This window comes from Varroa jacobsoni, unplaced genomic scaffold, assembly GCF_002532875.2.
Source record: "Varroa jacobsoni isolate VJ856 unplaced genomic scaffold, vjacob_1.0 scaffold_1166, whole genome shotgun sequence".
Taxonomy (NCBI): domain Eukaryota; kingdom Metazoa; phylum Arthropoda; class Arachnida; order Mesostigmata; family Varroidae; genus Varroa; species Varroa jacobsoni.
In genome coordinates, this window is record NW_019214068.1 from 30,946 (window position 1) to 54,215 (window position 23,270).

The 23,270-nt window shown below is 39.4% G+C and overlaps 3 protein-coding genes across 4 annotated transcripts in view; 2 read left to right on the top strand and 1 right to left on the bottom strand.

Moving 5' to 3' along the window:
* LOC111267275 (uncharacterized) lies at positions 1 to 11,997 on the top strand. Its single transcript, XM_022845417.2, has 11 exons — positions 1 to 703; positions 2,796 to 2,990; positions 3,219 to 3,559; positions 3,932 to 4,169; positions 5,665 to 5,929; positions 6,071 to 6,235; positions 6,606 to 6,775; positions 7,200 to 7,419; positions 7,667 to 7,797; positions 8,403 to 8,526; positions 9,889 to 11,997. Exons 1-11 carry the CDS (start codon positions 408 to 410, stop codon positions 10,138 to 10,140), a joined length of 2,397 nt encoding a protein of 798 aa, XP_022701152.1. The 5' UTR covers positions 1 to 407; the 3' UTR covers positions 10,141 to 11,997.
* LOC111267276 (long-chain fatty acid transport protein 4) lies at positions 11,265 to 20,545 on the bottom strand. 2 transcript variants are annotated; one of them, XM_022845419.2, is made up of 3 exons: positions 20,175 to 20,545; positions 15,507 to 17,049; positions 11,265 to 14,896 (listed from the first exon to the last, which is right to left on the bottom strand). In XM_022845419.2, the coding sequence occupies exons 1-3, from the start codon at positions 20,184 to 20,186 to the stop codon at positions 14,532 to 14,534; spliced, it is 1,920 nt and encodes a 639-aa protein (XP_022701154.1). In that variant the 5' UTR covers positions 20,187 to 20,545; the 3' UTR covers positions 11,265 to 14,531. The 2 variants fall into 2 exon arrangements, with proteins under 2 accessions (XP_022701154.1, XP_022701153.1); XM_022845418.2 differs by having other exon boundaries at positions 15,507 to 17,052.
* LOC111267278 (cyclin-dependent kinase 2) overlaps positions 12,130 to 23,270 on the top strand; it is a 16,651-nt gene continuing 5,510 nt past the window's right edge. The window contains exons 1-2 of the mRNA XM_022845421.2: positions 12,130 to 13,541; positions 22,708 to 22,860. Coding sequence (XP_022701156.1) covers positions 13,528 to 13,541; positions 22,708 to 22,860 — 167 coding nt within the window. The 5' untranslated portion in view covers positions 12,130 to 13,527. The remainder of the gene's footprint in view (positions 13,542 to 22,707; positions 22,861 to 23,270) is intronic.

Consider the following 23,270-nt stretch of genomic DNA (forward strand, 5'->3'; position numbering starts at 1 on the left):
TCAGACGGACGCTTGTTTAATCATAACGTCAGGGAGCATCGATCCGAAGTTAGTCGCCTAAAAGACCACTATTTGACTATTTGGAAAGTTTTCAGTCGAGTTTCGGAGTGAGGTGAGGAGGACAGGATTTGTGAAGCTGGGTTCGATAGTGATGAGGTGCCTTGATTTTGAAGTGTGTTGAAGTCATAGCCGATGCATGTTCGCTAGTTGCGGAACAGCGATATTCAAGGTGGCAATAACGATGTAGCAAAAGAACCCTTTTGAACGAAGTCGTTTTGGCTGTTTGTTCTGTACTACTTCATCATATGGTGTTAGGACAGGGCAGGTGCAGTTTCGTGGGGTGGCTGTACCCATTGCGAGCATAGGAATTATAACTTTAAACCAGGAGAATTCTCGAATTGTCTAGGATGAACGTTTTAATTCGCGCGCTAGTCACTCTGGCGCTTCTATTAATTACCAGGGTGCCAGTTAATATTGCTCAGTTCAGCCGGGATCGAGACGCGTTTGATGAGATCCGGGACAAATTCGATAGGGTATCACAGCATAATTGTCGTATTCAGGATATTAATGAGCTTTTCCTGCCTAATGACACAGTCACCCATGTGCCAAATATCAAGCAGTTGAACATCGATCCTGTATTTCCAAACCGGACAAATCTTTTGCATATACACAATATGGCCATAAGCAAAGCGTTTTTTTTCAGGTAAGTGCTAATAAGTGGGCTAGATGCATAAGCATATTCAATAAGATTATAGATTGATATAAAGCATACATAGATGTATAAACCTGGTACAGCGTGCAAAAGCACAACGCCTGCAGAAATATTTTACACACAATGAAGCATAGATTTTATGAAGTTTATTTAAATTAATTTTTATGTTAACCAAAACTACAAAGGATTCATGCCAGATAATAGCGTCATGGGTTTGTAAGTTATGCTGTTTTATGATAGTTTACAACGACTTTGCAGATTTTTATGAGACACCGTTATTTTTTTGTCAAGTGTTAACTCTTGACGTCGAAGATCGTCGTAATTAATAGATTGCCACTGGAGTGAATCAAAGGTAAGGCTTTGTGTGTGAACTATGCGTGAAATATTAAAGTCTGCTGTATAGTTGTTTTTAATCGTTGATCTTGCCAGAACGTAGAAAAAAACTTCATCACTTTATAAAAATAAAATACTAGATATAAAATATACTTTTGATAATGATTGTTTTTACATTTTATTCATAAATTACAGTAAATATGAGGCATAACTAACCAGATCGGTATTTCACGTAATCCAATTGATTATAACATGCAATTGTTATGCAGAGAATTATATAGAGATCGATTCAAATCATTCCTGTTAGTTGAAGTGATAGCAGAAGCAATGCTTTGTTTAGAATTATCCAACTACACAATTTGAAATTGCCTTACAATACAACCAAGAAAGATTTTTCTTAAATGTCGGTTTAGAAGTACATCTTAAAGTTACTTAATAATTGCTTGGAGTTTCGATCCGTATGGGTCTCGAGGGGCATTTGCTGCAATTACTGTTGTGGAAATGCAGCAGATCCCACTAGAGACAGCCGTTTTATATGCATTTATAAGTGAAGCTTCTGTTCGGGGAATGATAAAGTAACTTCGAATGTAACCTGCCAATTCAGTCACTCCACTAATGAAGAAGCAAATAGTTTCTTCTATAAATAGCTTTAGACAAGCAATATGGACTAGAACATACAAACGATGGTGTATGCAATACCTAGACGATGGTTTGAAAAAAGCTAACCTACGAAAAAGTGTAGCAATTTTGATGTGAAGCTAGCGAATTTTGGAATTGATTTTGTATTTCGATTCTATTTACAGATAAAGTAGCTCAGTATTTTAAAACAATCGAATTAGGGGATTTTACTTAAGCCAACTGTTCTAATACTCACGTATGAATAACTTATTTTTAATATAACAAACGCTTATTTCTATGATATGATATTAACTAGTCAAGATCACAGAAAAGCTGGAAATTTAACCACAGTACTAAAACTTTCGACTAATGAACCTTCGCAGTTTTCTAATTTCATGTCGTACCCTCCCTAATTACCTTCGATTTATATTTTAATCGATCAAGTTGATTTAGTAAGTAGATAATAACATGGAATACGTCTTCTATAAAGACATCATGAAAATAGTTTTTCTATAAATAAAATGTAAATGCGGACGACTGTATTTGTCACAGAAGTGACTTCTTATAAATATCTCACCGTTTTACTACTATAAAAAGAATACTTGATTTTTCTGCACAGATCGACCTATAAGCATTATTAAACCATATAATCTAATTACGTTAATTAAAGGTTTTACGATGTTGATTCTTTTTTATTGAGCGGTTGTCGCTGGCAGTTACCACCAGAACTAACCTGAAAGTATGATGGCACGTTTTTTTTTTTAAAGCAATATTTTTAAAGTTAAATTTTATATCAAATTAGTTCTCTATGGAATGACACTCTTATGAAAAGACAATCCTCTATGAAATGTTTTCGAGACATGAAAAGCGTAAGACGATATACCTCTGGACCCGGTACATTCGAAGTAAAACTATTGTGCATTACAACAACATGAAGTGTTGTTAAACTATAAACTGTAAAACTAAATTAATAATAACTAATATCCCATTACAATAATGTAGGTTTAACGCTATTGTATGTCTGATTCTTTCTGCATACATAAAAAAGCCAAAACACTATAGATCTTTTGGATGCATGTGCTAGTTTGCATTTTTTTCGGCTTTTTACGTTTTCGCTTTGTCTCCGCATTAGTTTTATCCTTCAGAGGGCGAAAGACAACGACGAACCTGGCTTCATGTATTATTTTATGTCGGTCATCGCGGACGTAGCAGCCAATCGTTTCATTAACGCTTCGGCGATCTACTACGCACCGAACATGTCGTTTACGCCGTCGTATAAAGGATTTTTCAACAAGACCATGCCCTTGTTCGCGCCAAGAGCATTCAGGTTTGTTTCTAGGGCGATATGGCAGGCATGTGAATCAAACATTTTCGTTTATATAACTACTCAAGAATTTTAGCCGCTTACTGGATAAATACGTTAATTTTTATGGTCTGGTATCATTTTGCATGTAACTAATGGCTAGTCGTTGTTTTTTATTAAACATTCATTTTGCCTAACATATTCTGTTATTCTCTCTGCTCTGACCGATATCTAATTCATAATTTGTTTTAGATCCGACGATTTTAATGATCCGTATCACCTAGAAGGAACATCGACGTTGAATACAATAGAAGCTATAGATCTTGGAGCCATACCGCCAGATTCTCCGTCACTGAACTATTCAAGCGACCAATACCGTATCAACGAGTGGTATTCGGCCTGGCTGCCCGACCTCACCAAACGGCAAGATTCAAAAACCACCTATACCGTCCAAATTACCGACTATTTCGGGAACAACGACACCTTCGTCTGGCATGGTCCACCTGCCGGTAATGATAATCCCGGACCGGTAAAATGGGTTCGGCCATATTTTGATTGCACCAGATCCGACAAATGGGTTTATGGAGCAACATGTAAGTAATAAGAAATCTACCCATGTACAGGTTAGATGACAGCACGGCCAGATTTTCGATTCAAAGTAATGACTCAGACATCAATGAAGCGCATATAACTTTTAAATGTCAAAAAAAGATCTCGTGCAGCCATGGGGAGAATAACCAGCTTATAGGTTGAACATACAAAATACGGAGTAATATGAAAATGATGCAGGTTGCCTTCTCGCTTTAGATCTTCTAAAATTTTAAAGATATATTTATCACATTTAAATGGAATGATTGCACGACATCTTAAATATACTGCTCTTATATATTTAACATGTGAGACACACTTCTACACTGTGCAAACAAGGCTCGTTATCTAAGTACTATTCTCACGCATTCCGTTAGCTCCCATTCCTGATATTTATCCCCGACATACGCAATGGCGTCACATTGAAATACCCCGCTACGTTGCCGTTTCTGTAATGGAACTCGACTTTGAGCGTATCGACATTAACCAGTGTCCGTTCGGGCCAGGAAATCCTCGACCGAACTATTTCGCCGGAACTTCCCGCTGTAAAAACGATACGACGGACTGCGAACCCGTCCACGGGTACGGGTTCCGTCGTGGAGGTTACCAATGCAGGTAAGGTTTCATGCCCTTGAATGTACGTTAGGAATACTTTTTTTTTTCCTAATCAATAGTAGCTGTTTGGCGACAAAAGTCGGTCCCCTTGATAATATAGTTTCATTTTCTGCACGCAGTGTGCACCATTTTGGGTTCCCATGAGGATTCCTTACTTATTTAAATATGTGCGAGGAACGGCCTTTTTAGTGTGCTAGCCAATGAGGGGTGCACTCCGTGTAGCGTCGGCCGCAAGGGCGCTCCGGCCGCGTTATTGCTATTGTTATTATAATTATCTTTAAATATTTGTGACTAGGCATAAGGCCATGGAAACTCACATTACTCGCGAGCTAGGATTGTGTAAAAGCGACAGATGGGCTTAATTACTCTCGGTGCTACGAGAACTGCTGTGTATTATATAGAAGCGGTGTTGGCGCTTACCGCTGCGTCTAAAGTCTATTAAGAGCTGACGTTTGCCTACGTTAAGTCGGTATGTGTAGGAAAACGCTATTGTACAAAATTGAGGGAAGTGATTCTGTATAGACTTATTGAAAAACTGAGTGAAGTATTTGTGTAAGGGTTTATTGAAGAGCTGAGTGAGATGTGTGTATATAGGGGGATGAGAAGACTGAGCTAAGTACCTTCGTTTAAATAACATATAAATTATCTTTTAATATAAAGGCGAATTGTGAAAATTGGGTAACAATTTCAATTATTATGCGGTTATCTAGATATGGGCGTATGGAAGCGATTCGTTTGCATTGTATACCGTGAGCCCGGATAGTAATAGAGAAGGCATTGTTAGATATTAACCACTCCGTTAAGCGAACGTAATTTGGCCACCATAAATTCTTGTTTCCTATATTCAGGTTACTTGCTGCCTTCCCCTAAAAAATGCGTTGGTTCTAGTTATCGTATTCTTTCCTTTGTTTACTCTTCGCCTAAAGAATATCTTTGGCCTGCGTCTCAGATTTTGATACGCTTTTTTTTTTAGTCATCCTTCCCTCTCTGATATTTGATCACTAAAATTTTGCTTCTTCCCCTCCCCTATTCCCTAATATATTTTATGTTCATTAGCCATACCTGTTGTTAAATATATCGTATATAGTATAAAGAAAACATAAGTTTAGGATATAAAATATCGTCATAACCATAGAAGTGTGATATTCAAGTATGTATAATCCATATGAATATCGTATAAATGTGAAAGTTCATTTAAAGAAGGCCTTGAGAGGAAAAATCCTACGTGATTTAGGTCGCAGGGTACTCCGCACCAGCGGCAGTCATCTCGGGGTTGGAGTATATTAATTGAGTATAATAAATTGTATACGACACATTGTATATTATACTATACAATATATGCGATAATCTGCTTCCTATAATCATAGAGCGCCTTCCACACGCTAGAGATTATAGTAGAAAACATTTAGATTTGTCGCATTCTGTCTTAGATCAAATATGTATTTTATGAGATGTGAGATAGAATTAAGTCACATTGCTAATGTTAACACTTCAGATGTAAACCAGGTTTTCGAAGGCCTCGCGTCGTGCGTAACCCTTACCACGGCGAACTGATTGAGAGGGCGTCGAAGCATGAGTATGAAAACGGCTACCAATGCGATAAAATTGGCTACATCGCCGTGCTGACACAGACCCTTAACCGGGTACCTGAAGACAAACGGTGGGAGCTTATTGGACGCTACGCGAACTATATGGCTATAGACGGCGTCAGTAACGGAACCAGAATTGACCCGCTTGCACTTCTCAAACGAATGCGACAGGTTTGTAAGCTCTATCCTTTTTGAGTAGGTGATGAGATTCCCACATAGACCAGATGTATAGTTTTACTAAATTATTCTGGATTCACATTAAATAAAAATAATTTATCCGCTCAACCGCAACTCGATTGTCGATTGCAACAGGTGCGGCCCGGAAATTGTGCAGATATCCGAAAAAAAAATCCCGATGCACTTCGCCTGGGAGGTGACGTAGTCTACGGGAAGGAGGTTCAACTTGAGAACGAAGCCAGAATGGCGGTTCGCCTCGCCAACTTCGTCTCTGGATTCCTGCAGATCGTTGATCCGAAGGTAGATAACTTTACAGAAACATCAAAAATACTAAGACGGATTTTCTAAATAATAATTCCAGTCGTGACAGTGCGAATCTTTATTAATTAGAAACAGAGGCTTTACACAGATATTTATCTTTTATTAAGGATATTCCGCCCATTGATTATTGCAGAAGTTTGTCGATCTGCATCCAACATCTTTGGCAGATTGTATTACAGTAAATAAATCACAATATAATATGCAAGAGAGATTTGATGCTTTATAAAAATCGCATTATTAAGTGCATTTTGGACCCTCACTATAAGGTACGTGTTCACATCTGATATTTTTTTATCCTTTATATGGAATATCCTAATATACGCCGTGCCTTTTCGCTGCTTTTCTTTAGGACCTGTTTGCAGAATTCCGTGTCCCGGACAAATCCCTAACAGCCGACCAGATGATAGGAGAGGTGATGTCCATCGTAATTGGAGATCAGAAAGTTGTGGGCGCAGGCATCTATTTTGACTATAAGGCCTTCACCGACAGGAACTATTTTGGCCCATATGCGTGGAGAAAGTAAGTAGTAATAGTCACTTTATTCTTCGTGTATTTCTGTTGCACTATTCATTCAGGTGGTTGTTTTGCTTTTTTGAAACATTCTTCGTAAGCGTGTTCATGTAACTGTTACAGATCCATTCTTTCCAATATATTTTATAACGGAAAAACCGCTTAAGTCCATTAGCATCCCTTATATAGATAGAACAGTAATTCAAAAACATCAGCTCTTTGAGGGTTCAATTGTTTTCCATCAGCACGAGAGTTCGAGTAGTACCATAAAATAATAGTAGACTAAGATATGTCCTAAATAAAGGCACAACTTTTGAATCGCGATTTCTTCCAATGACACTTACTTGTCTTGTGTTCCCTTCCAAATTCACACACTACCGATGGAGAGGCTTTTAAAAAATTTATATTCATACGTATAAACTGTTTTTCTCAGGGGACGAAACGAACGTAAGTATTTCGTAGACGACACAGGCAGATTTGCAAATACCAACAGCGGGAGAGATTACCTCAACAAGGAGTGGTACCAACACCCTCGCACTCAGTGGAGCGCAAACCTGGATGATCTGACTACATACACAACAAAGATACGGATCCGATACAACTCAACGGGACATTCGGCTATAAAATACGACCACTTTCCTCTGCAATACAAGGTATGCTCGAAGTAATCGGATTCTTTTGAAACTCTGGAAGCTTCAGTAAGACCGTATAAGAATGCGTTACGTTATCATTACGTTAAACAGAGAGCAATTTTAGAGCATACCGAGCTAATCAGAAAATATTCGACCTAACATAAATCATTTATGATCAGCCAGCCGAGCAAAAGCCTGTCTAGTAGCCTAATGCAAGACATGCTTTAAATTGTCCGTACTCAAGGTATATCTGTCTGCTTTTCTTTAGGCTGCTGATGTGAAGGATGGGTACTGGACCTCACCGTATTTTGATTGTGGAGGCTATCACAACTCGTGGATGGTGACATACGCGGCCCCGTTCTTCGGGTGGGATAGTCTGCGAGCGCGGTTGCAGTTTAAGTTAGTGGCATTTTTTCGCACTGTCCGCCTGTATAATTGGTTACATTTATATATTAACAGCTCGACGTTTAGTAAAGCATATTTTCAGCGAAACACAAACTCATACATAAATTAAAGAAAGCATATGGAACGTCTGTCGTGTGCTGTCATGCTTCTAACCGTCCTTGAACGTCATTGTTAGCATCGATGGTATAACTTTTAATCGTCCAATTAAGGTTTTATCCTTTGAGGTCAAAGATCGAGCTAATTAGTAAAGCCAATGTTGGCAGCTCGATCAAAATGCATTAACCCTAAATTGTTTGATTATAGCGTGCAGCTTTCCAAAATGAGACAATTCGGGTAGGTGTGTTCCTTAGCTAACAAATTGCTGCATTTTGAAAATGTATTATAAGCTCGTTTAACTAAGCATTTCATCTCTGGGTGCGCTTTCATATAGGAAAATGGAGAAACAAGAGAAACAAATCAAATCAAATGAACGAGCAAAAAGATCATTCCAATTGTCTTATTTCATTTTTCGTTTTTAATTTCTTGTTTCGTTTTTAATTCAGAAGCCTTTTTTTGTATTGTAACCTAACCTAACCTACGTATTTTGTTTCCTTATCTAGAGGCGTCGTCGCTGTGAATATTGAGCTGGAACAGCTAGAAATCAACCAGTGTCCTGACTACGGAAAATATTCAGAAAATAACGCTTTTGAAAACACGCACAAGTGTGATCGCCGGTCCTCCAGGGTATGCATCACTGCTGAGTCATGAACATCCTTATTCCATTAATTGTAAAAGCTATTTAACTTAAAACACGTTGAAGATTTATTAGAGTTATTAGGCTGCTACCAACGTTTGTATGGTCATCTCCCAGAGATGATTTGAAAGGCTGCAACTGGTTTTCGCCACCACATCATAATTCATCATGGATACGTGATACCATCAATAAGTTTATCTACTCCAGGTCAACAATGGTAAACATATTCACCATCCAACACGTTCCATTAACATGTCCCTTCATTTAAGGATAAAGAAAGTCTAGAGGACGCATACTTCCTGTTCTATTGGCTTTTTTCGCCAAAAACGTTTGGACAATACACTCTATAGTACAGATCAACTGTATATTGGCCAACCAAGCTGTTCCAGTTTCTTGTTTATTACTCATTGTATGTCAATTTTGTTCGGTACTAGTCCTTCAAAACCGAATGGTTAGGCGTACTAAACATGAGTGTTTTGAACCTTATGTCCGATGCTGCACTAGTAAAGCATGACTTTAAGTGGTTTTCCCATTTAGCATAAAACGGGTGACACCATTTTGAACCTAGATTGCCTAACGTATTGGTAAATCTGCTGGGCGAGCACGTTGCCATTACACAACTACGAGGACTGTTCATATCTCTCATATTCATACTACCGCGCTGGCATAACATTGCCGATTTCAGTGCGTCGGTAAAACTAGCGTTGTACGAAATATGCTCTCCGTTAAGAATAGACTGAGACACCATCATGTATAGAATGTATCCGCCATTCGTGGACTAATTATAGACACTGCGCTTGGTGGCAAAATGCGCATGGATAACTTGTAGAAATTGCAGTGCTCAAAGGTAACAGACAGTGTAGCCGTTGAACATGCCGTATCGCTCGGATCTAGTAACATTGGGTTTATCTACGACGTTTAAGATAGCTACCGTTTTTTTTTGCTTAGCAAATGCATTTTTCGCACCAATTGCCTAGATGAACAAAACCTATTTAAGCTCTATTTGAGTTGTAGACAGTAAGACAGTGCCAAATTATCGTACTACTTTAGGATATTGTAAACTCATGATTAAAAAAAAAAAAAAAAGGAATAAAATGGATAATTGATAATTTTATCCGATTTGATCTCGTAGCCTTCTCAACATCATAATAATACTTTCGATTTAAAATTATGCAAGCAGAAGACCAAGTCTACTCGCACATTTCCTTGAGATTGCAGCTTCGATACGCACCGAGTTGAGAAAGGACTAGGTAACTGTCCCAAAATCTTAATTTTCAATTCAATAAAGTAACGTATAAATATGAGATGAGCGCTTATTGCCGGATAGATTATTACAACTCTATTCTTTTCAGTGTGTACCAATCCTTGGGCGAGGCTTCGATCAGGGCGGATATAAATGTGAATGTAACCAAGGCTACGAGTATCCTTACAACGATCCAATAACATATTTTGATGGACAGATTGTCGAAGCTGAATTCGAAAGGCTCGTAAACGATAAACCAAGTCGTTTTGAACGGATGCGCTGTCGTCTTGCTGGTGCTACTCAGGCGACTGCTAGTGACGTGGTTATCCTCGTAGGAGTTTTTCTTGCCCTGAGGATTTGAATGCGTTAAGAACATCCTATCTACCAACATTCTATACTGAGTTAGAAATGAAGTATTTTACTCAGAAAATGTTGAGCTCTTCCTGACCAAACAGTGAGGTGTTACACATCTGACACTTGGTGCCAGGGAAGCCGAAGGTGGAATTGTTGGCTGCGTTTTCCGCCATTTTGAAAATCGGAATACCTTAGCGATGATGAAAAGCTGCAGATGATCTGAGCAGGCAAACCGAGAGTCGATAGTGTCACTATAGCGTCTGCAAACTGCAAAATCATAAAAGAACAATCTTTACAAAATACGGGCACTTCAAGAAACTAGCCAAGATTATTGTACTATATAATATCAATTCCAAATATATTGTATTAGGCAGGATTGCCCTAGTGACTAAGCGAGTTGGCTAATTAGCAAGAAATGAGTACGATGAATGAATGGCTAATCTACCTATGTTCCTTAAATCAATGTACCCATAGTTATTTTTATTTTATTTAAAAATTGCAATAGATTGATATTTTCATCTCTGTTTGATTGCCATATTCGGATGGGTGGGGAAGGTGCGGTTCATAAAAGCATTTTTATAGCGGTAGGTAACAAAGTTCAAGTTGAAGAATATTCAGAGTGTTTTCTAGATTTTGCTGCTTGTGAAGAAGTTTCACTATATATATATATATATATATATGTAGAGAGAGAGAGAGAGACAGAGAGAGAGAGAGGTGTATAGAGGTAAGCATGGACAACTATATAATTTGCACAGAAAGTTGAGTTGCTATTTTATCGACTAGAAGGTTCAGCTTTTACAGGCAATTTTTGTCGAGTGAATTACTGCTTTGTTAATTCCATAAAAAGAGGTGCCGAAATCAAAACTGTACAATATGTAGCATATACAACGTGTATAGCAAAAGACCCAAAAACGAACCTTTTGTGACGGCAGTTCCAAATTTGGAGACGTATGATGATAAAGCAATGCGTATTGCGTGTAATGTAAGGAGGCAACTTTGTACTCTCATATTTTTAGAGGAACAAAAACCAAGCCTAGAGATGATTAGTGCCTGTAGCATTGTTATTGACATAATTGCTGAAGTTAAAGCCACTCTTGAGAGAAACTGAATATCAGAAAAGGCCACTTCATCTCAGATGCATACCACAAGCGGTGTAATTTTATTATTTACAGAGATGCACCTTACATTGACCATGTGAATGGATGAAGCTGAATTTTTTCCCAATAACGGTCCTAGATTGAGCATATTTCATTAGGAAACAAAATGCTAATGGCCAACTGTTTTATAGTACTGCTGATTTTGCCAAATACGGATGTTAATCTAAAAAAAGGTACTAAAATATGGGCCACCGCGTGAGTGACCCTACACATGTCGGCAATGCTTTTTCAGATTAGCTCTGTGAATAGTTTAATTTTCACATCTACCATTCAAATAACAAAGTAAACACTTTAAAGTCTTCAGTCAATCTTTAAACGTTGCTTTAGACGATTGACCTCCAACGGGTCCTGTGTTCATATAACGCTCAATAATATGCCCTATATTAAACGACTAATCACTTGCTAGGCCCCTGTCAAAAATAAATGATAATGTATTGTATGCATTTCGCATCGAAGTTTTTGCCTCGGTGGCACAAGAAAAGACCCGCCCTAGGTGATAGCAGCACATAAATAATAAGCCTTGAAGGATAGATACTGTGTAAGACAGTTTCTAATGCTGACGACGACCTAGTTTGCTGTATGTGCATGTAGGTTGGTGTCCAATTGTGACCACTGGATTACCTTTCATGCTGGCAGCTTTTGTATAGATTTGTGTTCAACAATAAACGATTTATAATAATAATAAATTCCATATTTATTTACGTTAATATAGACAGATGTGTTTCTTTTCTAATAATAGACATTACATACAATAGTATTTTCTAATTTTTTTTTTAAGTTTATAAATGTCGTGGCTAGGAGCGCTTCGTATTTGTTAAGCTGTATCTGAGTCGCGTCATCTTTCATGTCAATAATAGAAAAATGCCGGAGTGTGAGAACTCCTCACGTTGGGGAAAGAAGCCATGGTTATTTTTCAGTTGCATCTTCTATTACTTCGACATATATACATATAACGGTAGCCAATTCTCTTTAAAGACTGATCTATTCGTTCTGGAATACTTTACATTTAGCGCTCTTTCAAGCCCCACCAACAACGTATATTACTAACTAACAAATTAGAAAGGCAGCCATTTTATATCATTAGTGTCTCAAGCATACCTCTACGTTCATGAATGGAGCTCAGGTGTAATGCCAAGGGAGTGAGAAAACCGGTCCAACTTGAACGATATTAACTTCCAAACCTGGTACCTCTATAGGGCTTGATATTTACTGGATATCTCAAATATTGGTTTCGTCCAGTCAAATATCAGCAATTTGTAAGGTAGCGCGCATATATTCTATCAGCGCGATATATAATATTAGCAAAATAGCGCGACTCACAATTGCGTTAAAATTTTATTTCTGCATTGCATCAATGAATTTAGTCAACCAAATACATTTTGATACTAGAACCTAGAGCAGCTTGACCAGCTTTGTTTTTCGTTATTTTTAAAACCGAAAAGGTCTCCTGCTATTTAATCGATCTCTGTATGTATGATATTCATACAACCTAACTTTAACCTAGAGTCCAACAACCATCCATGTTTATTTTCAAAACGACATCTAATCTATGGGGTACATTGGCTTTCTGCGTTTATAGACAGTTTGGTTTCGTTTTCTAACGAGTTTCCTTGAATGGCATCGTTGCATCCAACCCTCATGCGATTTCGAGACTGGTCCATTTTCACCAGTTGTTTGCAAACCATTGCGAACCCCGAATCTAGTCTCAGGCTTGGTGAGGACTTGCATCACAGACAGAAATCTATCCTTTGCAAATACGTATTCAGTAAACATTGTCTACTAAATAAGTTTAGCAGATAGAGCGATTCGACATCTTAAAATTATATTAATGACGGGACCTTTAGTTGAATGCGTGTGACGTCAGCTTTGGCGCTGGTGGATCCCCCAGCGGGAGGTACTCAGTACATGCGCACGTGTTCTGCAAGAGCATTCAGACCTTCAACACAATCACTTTCACGCTTGCGCCATGTCATCGCCAGTGACAAGGATGTCGTCTCGTTGGCACAGTTTCGCGCCGTACCATATGTCGATCTCAATGACGTGATTGTTGTAATCGTCTCACCGAACGCCATTGGTTTATATGGAAAATCGCGCTAAACGTTGAGTGCCAGATTAAAGACGACTTTGGACAGAGGACAGACTCTAGTAGACCTAGTCTGGGGTCTTCGATTTTGCATGGCATTTTAAAGTGTGGCCGTTTAGATAAAAGGAGTGTGACCTGCTTTCAGATCATAACAATGGGAGTTGGCAGGTATGTTAGTTTGTTAAACGTGTTCGATGATATCTAGGTACGCCATTTAAAAGGTAATCCCATAACAAGGTCAAATTGAGATAACTTTTACACAAAAGGCAATTATAGTGCAATGCACATGTTACACCTTTTCGGCTAACTGACGCGCGTGAATCGGTGATGGCAAAAACTGAATATGGGCCTTATTTTCTGTCTGTTTCATTTCTAATTATTATATTATATCATACTAACATTGTTATTTCCTAGCAATAAGACAATACTTGAATTACATTATGACATAACACGCAGCTTTGAGTATTGCTCACCCCAAAACCTCTTCTACACGTTTAGATGGTTCTGAAAGATTATATTACTCAATTTGTTTAGATGGTTCTGAAAGATTATATTACTCAATTTTACCAGAATACCGCATATTGTGCATATGTACACTAGGGAAACGACCAAACAGCCTTTCAAAATTTTATCTATTTATATCTCTTTAATTTAGCTATTTAAAAAGTATCTGGATTGGCATCTTTTCTGATCCTCTAAATTTGAACCAGACCTCCGTTTCGTCGTACTTGCAGCTCCGAACGGCTTTCGTGCTGATATAAAGCGGCTGCATTTGTCTCGCAGAACTCGGTCTTATAATTATATTCCTATTTCCAAAAAACGCAGATACAAAGTTTAGCTCTAGAGATTCCCATAAAAGCACATCAGCAGTACCATAATGAAGTGTAAAGACGACTGCAGCATCAACGTGGGAAAAAACGCTTGATCAGTAGTCAACGAAAAACTTTTTCGTGTGACAGGGATGATACTGTCACCAGTTGTTAGCTTTAGTCAGTGTGGACGCTACGTGTTTAACCCGGTTTATCAAATACGAATAATAAATTTCCTCATAGTACACAAGGTATCGCTTGTTGCGCTGGTACAAGCTTGAAAATTCAGAAGAGCCACTTTTGGGCGGCAGTATATAGGAAAACAGTGCTTTCTTCTATTAATTACACCTTATAATCGTCTCTTTCCAGTCGTGATTTCTTGTAAGAGCTCGTCGTTTACTCGTACATATTGTTTCTTGCTCATGTCGAGGAAGTACACTGGGTCTTGTTTGACTTTCGTCAGATCGTATCCATCCCTGATATAGGTACTTTTCATCATCTTGTTTGTCGACGTCTGTTCAACCTCCTTGACGAGTCGAACGAATAGTGGCAATGCATAGGCTGGTATTACGCCTTGAGCCTTTTTCAGGAATTCCTGGAGACATAATGTGCCATCGTCCTGAATTACCGCCATCCCGGCTTTGCCCTCGGTGCCCGGCACAGGGACGCCAAACATTACTGCATCGCGATTGTCCACCATTTGACTAATGAGAGCTGAAAACAGAGGATTTATGATAAAACGTGAAATATACGTCACAATTACACAATGAACAGTAAATGCAAGACCTCTCAATTGTGTCTGTAAGCTATGGCCATACATTTAAGAGCACATTGCAACGCTCTATACAATAATCGTCGGGGACTGGCATTGGACAAAATGTGCATGTACTTCCCTTGTTTTATAATGAAAAATGATTCACTTGTAACGCCTTTTAAATACGGTTATTTTTTACATATGTGTTATGTTTACCGTATTTAACTTTACCATATTTAACCTATTCGATAACGAGAGAACACCATTCAAGGCTACACCGATATGCTGAGACCCCTGCATCAAGACAAACGTGTATCTCGAGGAATCTACGTGACGGTATTGAAATTAATAGTGTAGATTTGTAAGTCTTGTGTCGTCGATATTTAGGGTCGGCTAGACGATTCGACCCAAACAGCTTTAGTAGACCCTGAGTTATCCATTGGGTGCTATCAAATATGGTACAACGGGCTTCCTTATTTTCGTCTATTTCGTTCACTGCTAGCACTGAGTTTGCAGTGAATTTACAAAAATCGTAGATGTTATTAAATCTATATCATAAAACAGATTTACCTTCGACCTCGCAGGTTGAAACGTTTTCTCCTTTCCATCGGAAAGTGTCACCGGTACGATCGACGAAGTATACATAACCAAGTTCGTCCATGCTAAGAAGATCTGATGACGCGAAACCTTGATCCCCTTTAGCAAAAATTCCGCTATATAACTTGCTACTCGTCGCCTTCTTATCTAGATACCCGTCAAATTTGTGCACATTGCTCTCCGAAATATAGCCGACGATTTCACCGATTTCACCTTCACGTATCTGCTCACAAATGCCGTTTTTGTCTCGAACCGGCCGCCCCTCATCGTCCAGCTTCACTACCTTGATCGGATAGATGTGTTTGCTGATGAAGCCAGGCAGGATTCGGGCTACTGTCGGCACGAAGCCCACCGCCCCAACCGTGTTGTCAATATTTATTAGGTTACAATTTCCCTCGGTCGATCCGTACAGCTCTCGGATGTTAGGAATTTGAAAGCGTTTTTGAAACTCCCGCCATATTTGCGGCCTCAACCCGTTTCCGTACATTACATTGACTGAGTGTTGGGTTTCCTCAGGTCGGACGGGCTCATTCAGCAGGTACCGGCAAATTTCTCCGATATATTGCACAACGGTCGCCTTGAACTTGATGCAATCCGGCCAGAAGTTTTTTGCGGAGAACTTTGATACAACTGCGCCAGTGCAACCATACATAATCATCTGTGAACAAGCTACCACCCCACCAGAGAGATGGTATAAGGGTAAACAAAGGTAGAAAACGTCGTTATCGCGTAGCCTGACAATATGTCGCATCACAACGCCGTAACACATGAATTTCGTATTGGAAATGATCGCTGCTTTCGGCAGCCCTTGAGTGCCGGACGTATAGATATACATAAGTGGATCCGAAACACTTTTCGGTACCTTGATGTCAATCGGTGAAGTCTGATTCAGTAGCTCTTCAAGATTCTGAGACGGAACCTTTCCCGATGGCTCGCCGAGGGTGAAGCATCGCACAGGGCGTAACGTTTTCTGTTGCAGCTGGGGGTAAACCTTTTCAATGCTCGCCGCGGTGAACGGTGAGTAGATTACTGCCTTGCAATTAACCATTGTTGCGCAATGCATCAGTGGGTCGTCTTGAAGATTGCTATTAATAAGAGCTGTTGCCACACCTAGCTTTGACAAGCCAAGCCACAGAAGAACATATTCAGGCTTGTTCTCCATGTAGAGAGCGACTTCATCCCCGCGCTTGAAACCCTGTGCCTGAAAAAACGTTGCCACACGATTGACGTACTGCTGGGCTTCGGCAAACGTGTATGAACTGTCATCGCTGACGAACATAGGTTTAGAACCCTTTCTTGCAGCAACTCGTTCAAAAAGATCAGGTATGGTTAAGTTTCGTTTGGTGTAATACTTCTGTTGAGAGCGAATCTTGAGCACCCGATATCCCGCAGTGATATCTCTAACGATCGTCTTTCGTAGCAAGGTGAATAGGCCGATGTGACGTACATGTTGAGGGATTGAAAAGGAAATTGAGTTTTTGGTAGAAAATGACACAGATAGGAGCAGCGGCCGGACCTGCTGAAAGGGAAGAATATGTAAAAAAAATGTAGTAACGACTAATAGTTTTTGTCGTAACATTTCAAAACTTAATTGGCTTGTTGACCCCTTGACTTAATTGGCTGGCGATGTGAACAACAAGAAACGTTTTTGGACACTGCGTAAAGTTTACATTATTTTTTTGCCCTTCTATGAAGAAAAGTTTTATCGAATTATTGTCGCTTTTTAACTGCACATATAAGATCCACCTTTTCAATGGCTTTATACAGAAAATATCTCTTTTTATCTACTTGGTTTATATATAAGCCGCTAAAATAGGCTAAAACCTGGTCTATCGCATATTACTAATAGCCTGTGAAACCGAAAAAAGATATCCCAGTTCTCTGAAGGTTCCTGTTATCGACTAAGGCGTACACTTTGTACAAAAACCATCCGTCCTGCATCAGTCCTAATAGAACCACATTTACATTGTTGGTAACAATCATATAGAAGGAAGAACACTAAACTCCTAATTAAAGTAATGCTTTATTCATTTAAAAATGGAACACCCATTCGTGGCCATAAATATCCCCCGCATGTAATAAAAGAATGCCCACTTTGAAGGCCCTTCGTTTTGGACAAATAATTTTCTCCCTTTTTCTATCACCGTAACGCGTCTTCTTAGCTAACCCCTTTGAGTCGAACAGCTTTTACGCAAAGATCCGTATTTTCAATACGGCTTGTAGTTTCTGAAGAAAGGTAACAGAGATTCGTACAAAATATTTCCAGTTTCATTTAACCCTGACCGTCCGAGTACCCAGATAAGGGAAACCTGCTTATTTGCATCTTCGCTTATGACATCGTACCTGTTTCAATTGACTAAAAACATTTGAAAAACATTTAATTGCCTAATAAATATGACTATGCAATAAAAAGTATAATTTGGTTGGTAGCAATCGATAGTTGACAGCCGATATATCATTGGTATACGGAAATTTGACAACTGAAGCTGAAGACAAAATATTGCACAAAAAAACCCATCGCCTTCTCGATCGACTCTTGCCATAACAAAGTTGGCTGAGTCGGGGACGAGCAGGGTCTTCAGCCTCGGGGTCTAAGACGTTTTCTTATCCATTTATTTCGTTACGAATTTCATGCTGCCTGCACTTTAGTGGCTTCTCACGAAAGATCATTAGCACTATTTAGAAAAGTATGTATTTTCGTCAGCGATCTATGTCGCTGAACCTTATCATCATTGCAACGTTAACAGATTTATTTGTTTGTTTACGTTCGTAAAGCGATGTTAGCTAAGCCGGCTAGATATCTTCTATGCAATATTAATATGATGCAACTTTTCAGGTTTTGAGAGTTTGAGAGTTATAATTCTTAGGGGTGGCTACAAGTACAGGGGTATGAGCATCTCTATTATCCTAGCACGAAAATTGGCTACAAACAAATCGCAGTCAATATAAGCACCAGTATTGCGTAACGGCTGTAAGCGAAAATTTTTCATCAAAACAGGCTGCTTCGGGCCAAGTTTATTTTTCCCTAAAAGGAACTTCCAAAGAACTAAAAATTTCAGTGTCGGCTTATTATCGATTTACTTCTTTCGACTCGTAATGCCCATTTCGTGGTAGACGAATAGAATTTTTGCTTATCTCCATTTTGTTAGGGTTTTTATTAAAACAGGCAATTACGGGCTTTAAACATCAACATCACATGGCAAACTTCAGGCCAAACATCATATTACTATATTCCACTGTTTCTACTATTCGTGTTCCATATTGAGTAGGCGGCTAACAGGGACATACACGGCACCTCATCTGTTATATCTATTCATTAAATTTATAATGTCAAACTTTTGTCACGGCTGTGGAATGATCTATATTCAATTCTATTGTTACTGGTAGGTGATATCACTTGCCAGTTACTATACTATTCCAAACGTGTGTGGGTACCCCATTACGAGACGTGCTAATGGTAACATCCGGCTCAAGTCGTTTTACTATCATGCAATACTTCACACGGACGGGCACATTCGATCGGGTCAGCACACAGCGCGTTTGACCCAACTACATAGACACCGGTCGTCAATCTTTTTCAGCCAACGGTGCGGGTACGCAATGAAGAATTCCCGAAGATACTTTTATCACTGTCAGAAAAGAAGAGAGTACGATCTGTGCGTACACTTTAATCCGGATTGCAGTAGCAACAACAATTTAAGCGGTAGTCTTACGAACAACTTCCAATAGAGGTTTCTTAACTCTATTTTGAGATTTTCATTAGTAAGTGACACATGGCAAAAGCAATTTTCTTGTCATTCTAATTTGGTTTAAGTGGTTTGCATGCTCTTAAAATAGAACGCCCCTTTTGGCTACGGTGTTATTCAATCGTTAAAAACCGCAAAAGATCTTTAAAATATTATCTGATTTTTTTTTCAATTTCAATTAAGATGCTTATTTTAAAGAAGTTTTTTCATAATCTGCATGATAGTTTGTGTTCAAGTTGTCTTCTATTAGAAGTTTATTGTGACTCGTTGGGGCTGAATGGTACGATTTTGGCGCCTACGAAATCGTAACTAAGTGAATTCTCAGCAAATCAGTGTACCGATGAGGAGCTTGAGAAGTGAGTACCAACTTTGATCTCCTCATACGATATGCGTTGCATTAAAGGGCAATCAAAATGCACGTCAGATACGTACGTATATGTATGTAGAAACAATCCCACAAATGGTCACTAACGTGGATGGTTTACTGATCTAGCTATATTTCCTTTCTTTGTGGATTGAGTGTGATCGTCTTAATCTACATCTTTATTTTGCTAAGTATACATTTTGCTTAGACAAATACATACCGATATTCTCGCGAGTTTCGTAGCACACCCTGTAAAAATAGGATACGATCGGGGAAAAATCTATGTAGGAAAATACCACATCACCGATAACGAAAACACATCGCAAGCGACACTCAGCAAACAACAACACTTCTTTCTGTCGTTGAAATTAACTCTAAAAAAGCAAACTTCCGTGAAACTTTATCTCGTTAACTAATGTGTACATGCACGCACACTCACACGCACACGCACACGCAGTACTTTCTCGAAAAAACGAAAAACATCCTAAAAACGACTACCTTCACTAACACCATCACAGTAAGATCACTTACTTGCCGAAGCATTTCTACGACCTCAACGTGAAGAAGATTCGCGTGCAGATTCCACTCGTTTGTTTCTCTATCTTTCCCAATTTTTTGCGCTCCTCCTTGACCTCTGGCCTCTTCTTTGGCTTGGCACCGGCAAGTTTCGTTTTACTACAGCCCCACCAGCGGCGCCAATGTCCACTATCCACTCTGGCTCCACCGACAACACGGACCGATTCGAGCTGGGCCGTATCGACTGACGTCTCTGCTGACGACACCGGCTTCAGGGGCCACCTGATCCGAAGTACGATTGCCTACCATTTTGTGGCGGAGAGCGGGAAAGCTCTGTCTGTAACTTCGCGTGTGTGTGTGTGTGTGCGTGCGTGTGAGTGTGTGTACCTTTCTATCTATGCTTTGTGTTTGTGTGTCTGTGCGTTTAGTTCCTGTCTTGCTATCCTTTGCTGGTACTTGATGACTGTTGTCGGTAGACGCTTGGTCTTATCGCGTAGCCGCGTGGTTGACTTGGTACACACACACACACACAGACACATACACACACAAACGCACACAGACACACAAACACACACACATACACTCACACATACACACGCCAACACACTTGGAGGAAATTAACTCTTAGCAGTACAAGAAGAGGAACACACAGCAGCAGCCCCAAACGTATGAGCGGCCACTGCAACTGTTCGGATGGCGGTGCGAGAGCAGCTCGCCAGTCAGAAAATCCCGAAGACAAGGATGGCGTAGTAGAGAGGTCGCAAAACTATTATTACAGCAGAGATGATGAAAGCTAGTCAGTTTGTCTCGTGACTTCTTCGCTGATTGGTTCTCCTTGTAGCGGCTTTTCGACGCTCAGTATTATTCAGCGACAATGCTAGTATTAGTCAGTAAGAGGAACCAGCTCATTATTTCGCTGGTTTAATTGGAAAAGATAAACTAGGGTATTTTCATTTCGTTTATATTGTCTTACCTGTTTTTAGTTTGCTTTCCACTTGTTTACGATTCTCTGTTTGAATTCGCTGTTCATTTGGCCGTTCGGAAAAGCGGTATCTGTTTGCCCGCTGGTAATAACGACTGTCAGCGTAAAGACTCGAGGGGCTGCTTGCACTGCGTTCACTGGAGGGGTTCTGTTGACAATAGACTACGGCTGAAATTTTGACGGGAACGAAATATTCCTTTAATGCTCATAAGGAGACGATGCCTGTAGCTCAATAATAGCACGTGGTGGAAACGATAGAGACGCACAACGTCCGAGTTACACATCGCAAGACTTAATTGAAACTGGCCATGTGATTGTAATGAAAGCAATCTCTTCTTAGGAGTTAATTTCATAACTACAGATGAAATAAAATAGAACTAATGGTACGCAGGCAATGATACGTAAATTTACTAAATACTGAAAAAATCGCCTGATCCGAAAGAATTGAAACCTTTACCGTATAATAATGGAGGTACTAAATACGCATCTGATAGAAACTTCCTATAGAAATAAAATATTAATAACTGAATCTATAACAGCAAATATGTGATGCATACGGACGAGAATAGCTTATATCGATTGTACAGTGACAGATAGGAACTTATTTTTGTTTAATTTAATCATATAGTCAATACCTTCAAGAAAAAGTTCTTTCTTTCTTTCTTAAGGTTCAGTCTATGTCTTAACTTTAAATTTTCACGGTGACAAACGGCAGGACCCTTGTTGTTTATTATCAATTTCACATAGTGATGGCTCAGAGCAGCTTTAGCGGAATATTTTTTGTACATTTGCCAAATTTTCAACTTGCATCCATCGCCCATTGTGCTGTGTAAAAGTTCATCTTACAGATCTTAAATATGTTCTTGTAAATACAAAATCGATTATTGTCGCTGGGTTGACCTTGTACGCTCTGCTTACTTCATACAAAATCCATTTCTGTAACTAAGCATGGTCTACTGTGCCGAACATGATTTCAGAGGAATCGTTCCTTTTGTTGTACAGGATTGACCACCTGCCTGGGAACGATGCCTGTGCCAATTACCTTCGGGTCTGTCAGCTGCTTCTCACCTAGTCTTCAAATGTCGAATAATATCTCATAGTCGTGTCAGATTTAATCGTAATCAGCTAAAACAATAATTAGCTATTGCGTTTCCGTTGACATTAACAACTGTTACCCTCACTATTAGGCAGAGCAGCCTTCTCGTATTTTTTGGCTGTGGTAACATTGGTTTTATTTCTTGCGGTGTTTAGACCCTTGTTTCGCGCCGTTCGCTAATGAAAATTCATTCATCCTGTTAACAGGCGGGCCGAGTACTGACTGCTCCTGTGCCGGGCGGGCTATATGTTTGTGGCGCGCTATGGCGCGTATTGAGCACAATGCAAGCGAGGGTCGGTTCATGTGATGTCCCGCTAGTAGATTCTACGGTTCTAGCCTGGCCTTGGACACTAAACGTAGCTGATAGAGTAGACACCTAGGATTTATTGTTGTCTCTCAGCGTCAGCGCAAGAGTTTACAGGCATTTTCTTAAAGTAAGTTCCCTTGCTTTCGTTATTCTATTCAATCAGGCACGACACGGATTGCCCACCACTTTTGTACTGGACGAATACCGTTATGGACGGCTATGATGAAGTTAAGAAGATCGGTCAAGGAACCTATGGCACGGTGTATAGGGCTGTTAACTCCACGACCGGAGAAGAGGTTGCACTCAAAAAGATCAGGTACGCGTTTTTCCCAACGAAGTTCTATCGACGTACATTTAAGAATGGTACCTTTATAAGGATTCTTAGAACAAGTTTATTAGGAAGGTTGATCTATAGGTGGTTGCAAGCTTTTTACTTGTATTTTTTCGTCAGACTAGCAAGTGCCTATATACCTTTTTTAAGATTTTTATATTCATATTCTATCCCCTGCACGCTTTAGGGTTTAGTTTTGGTTTGTGCTAGAGTCCAGTGACGGAATTGGGAACGGAATGGGCCCAGCCACGAGAGATGCACTGTTATAAAGCAGCATTTTTCATATACTAATTTAATCAGCAATCAAATCCCACTCTCGTCAAACTATATATGGACATAGCTACAGCATGATTGGTTAGTATCAGGTTATTTTAGAACAGCCCCGCATTGACTAC

Coding starts and splice junctions, on each gene's coding strand:
- LOC111267276 (XM_022845418.2), bottom strand. Junction 14,897..15,506: donor TTCAACCTGCGAGGTCGAAG/GTAAATCTGTTT, acceptor CTCTGTTTTCAG/CTCTCATTAGTCAAATGGTG.
- LOC111267275 (XM_022845417.2), top strand. CDS start 408: ATGAACGTTTTAATTCGCGCGCTAGTCACTCTGGCGCTTCTATTAATT. Junction 2,991..3,218: donor TTCGCGCCAAGAGCATTCAG/GTTTGTTTCTAG, acceptor AATTTGTTTTAG/ATCCGACGATTTTAATGATC. Junction 4,170..5,664: donor CGTGGAGGTTACCAATGCAG/GTAAGGTTTCAT, acceptor TTAACACTTCAG/ATGTAAACCAGGTTTTCGAA.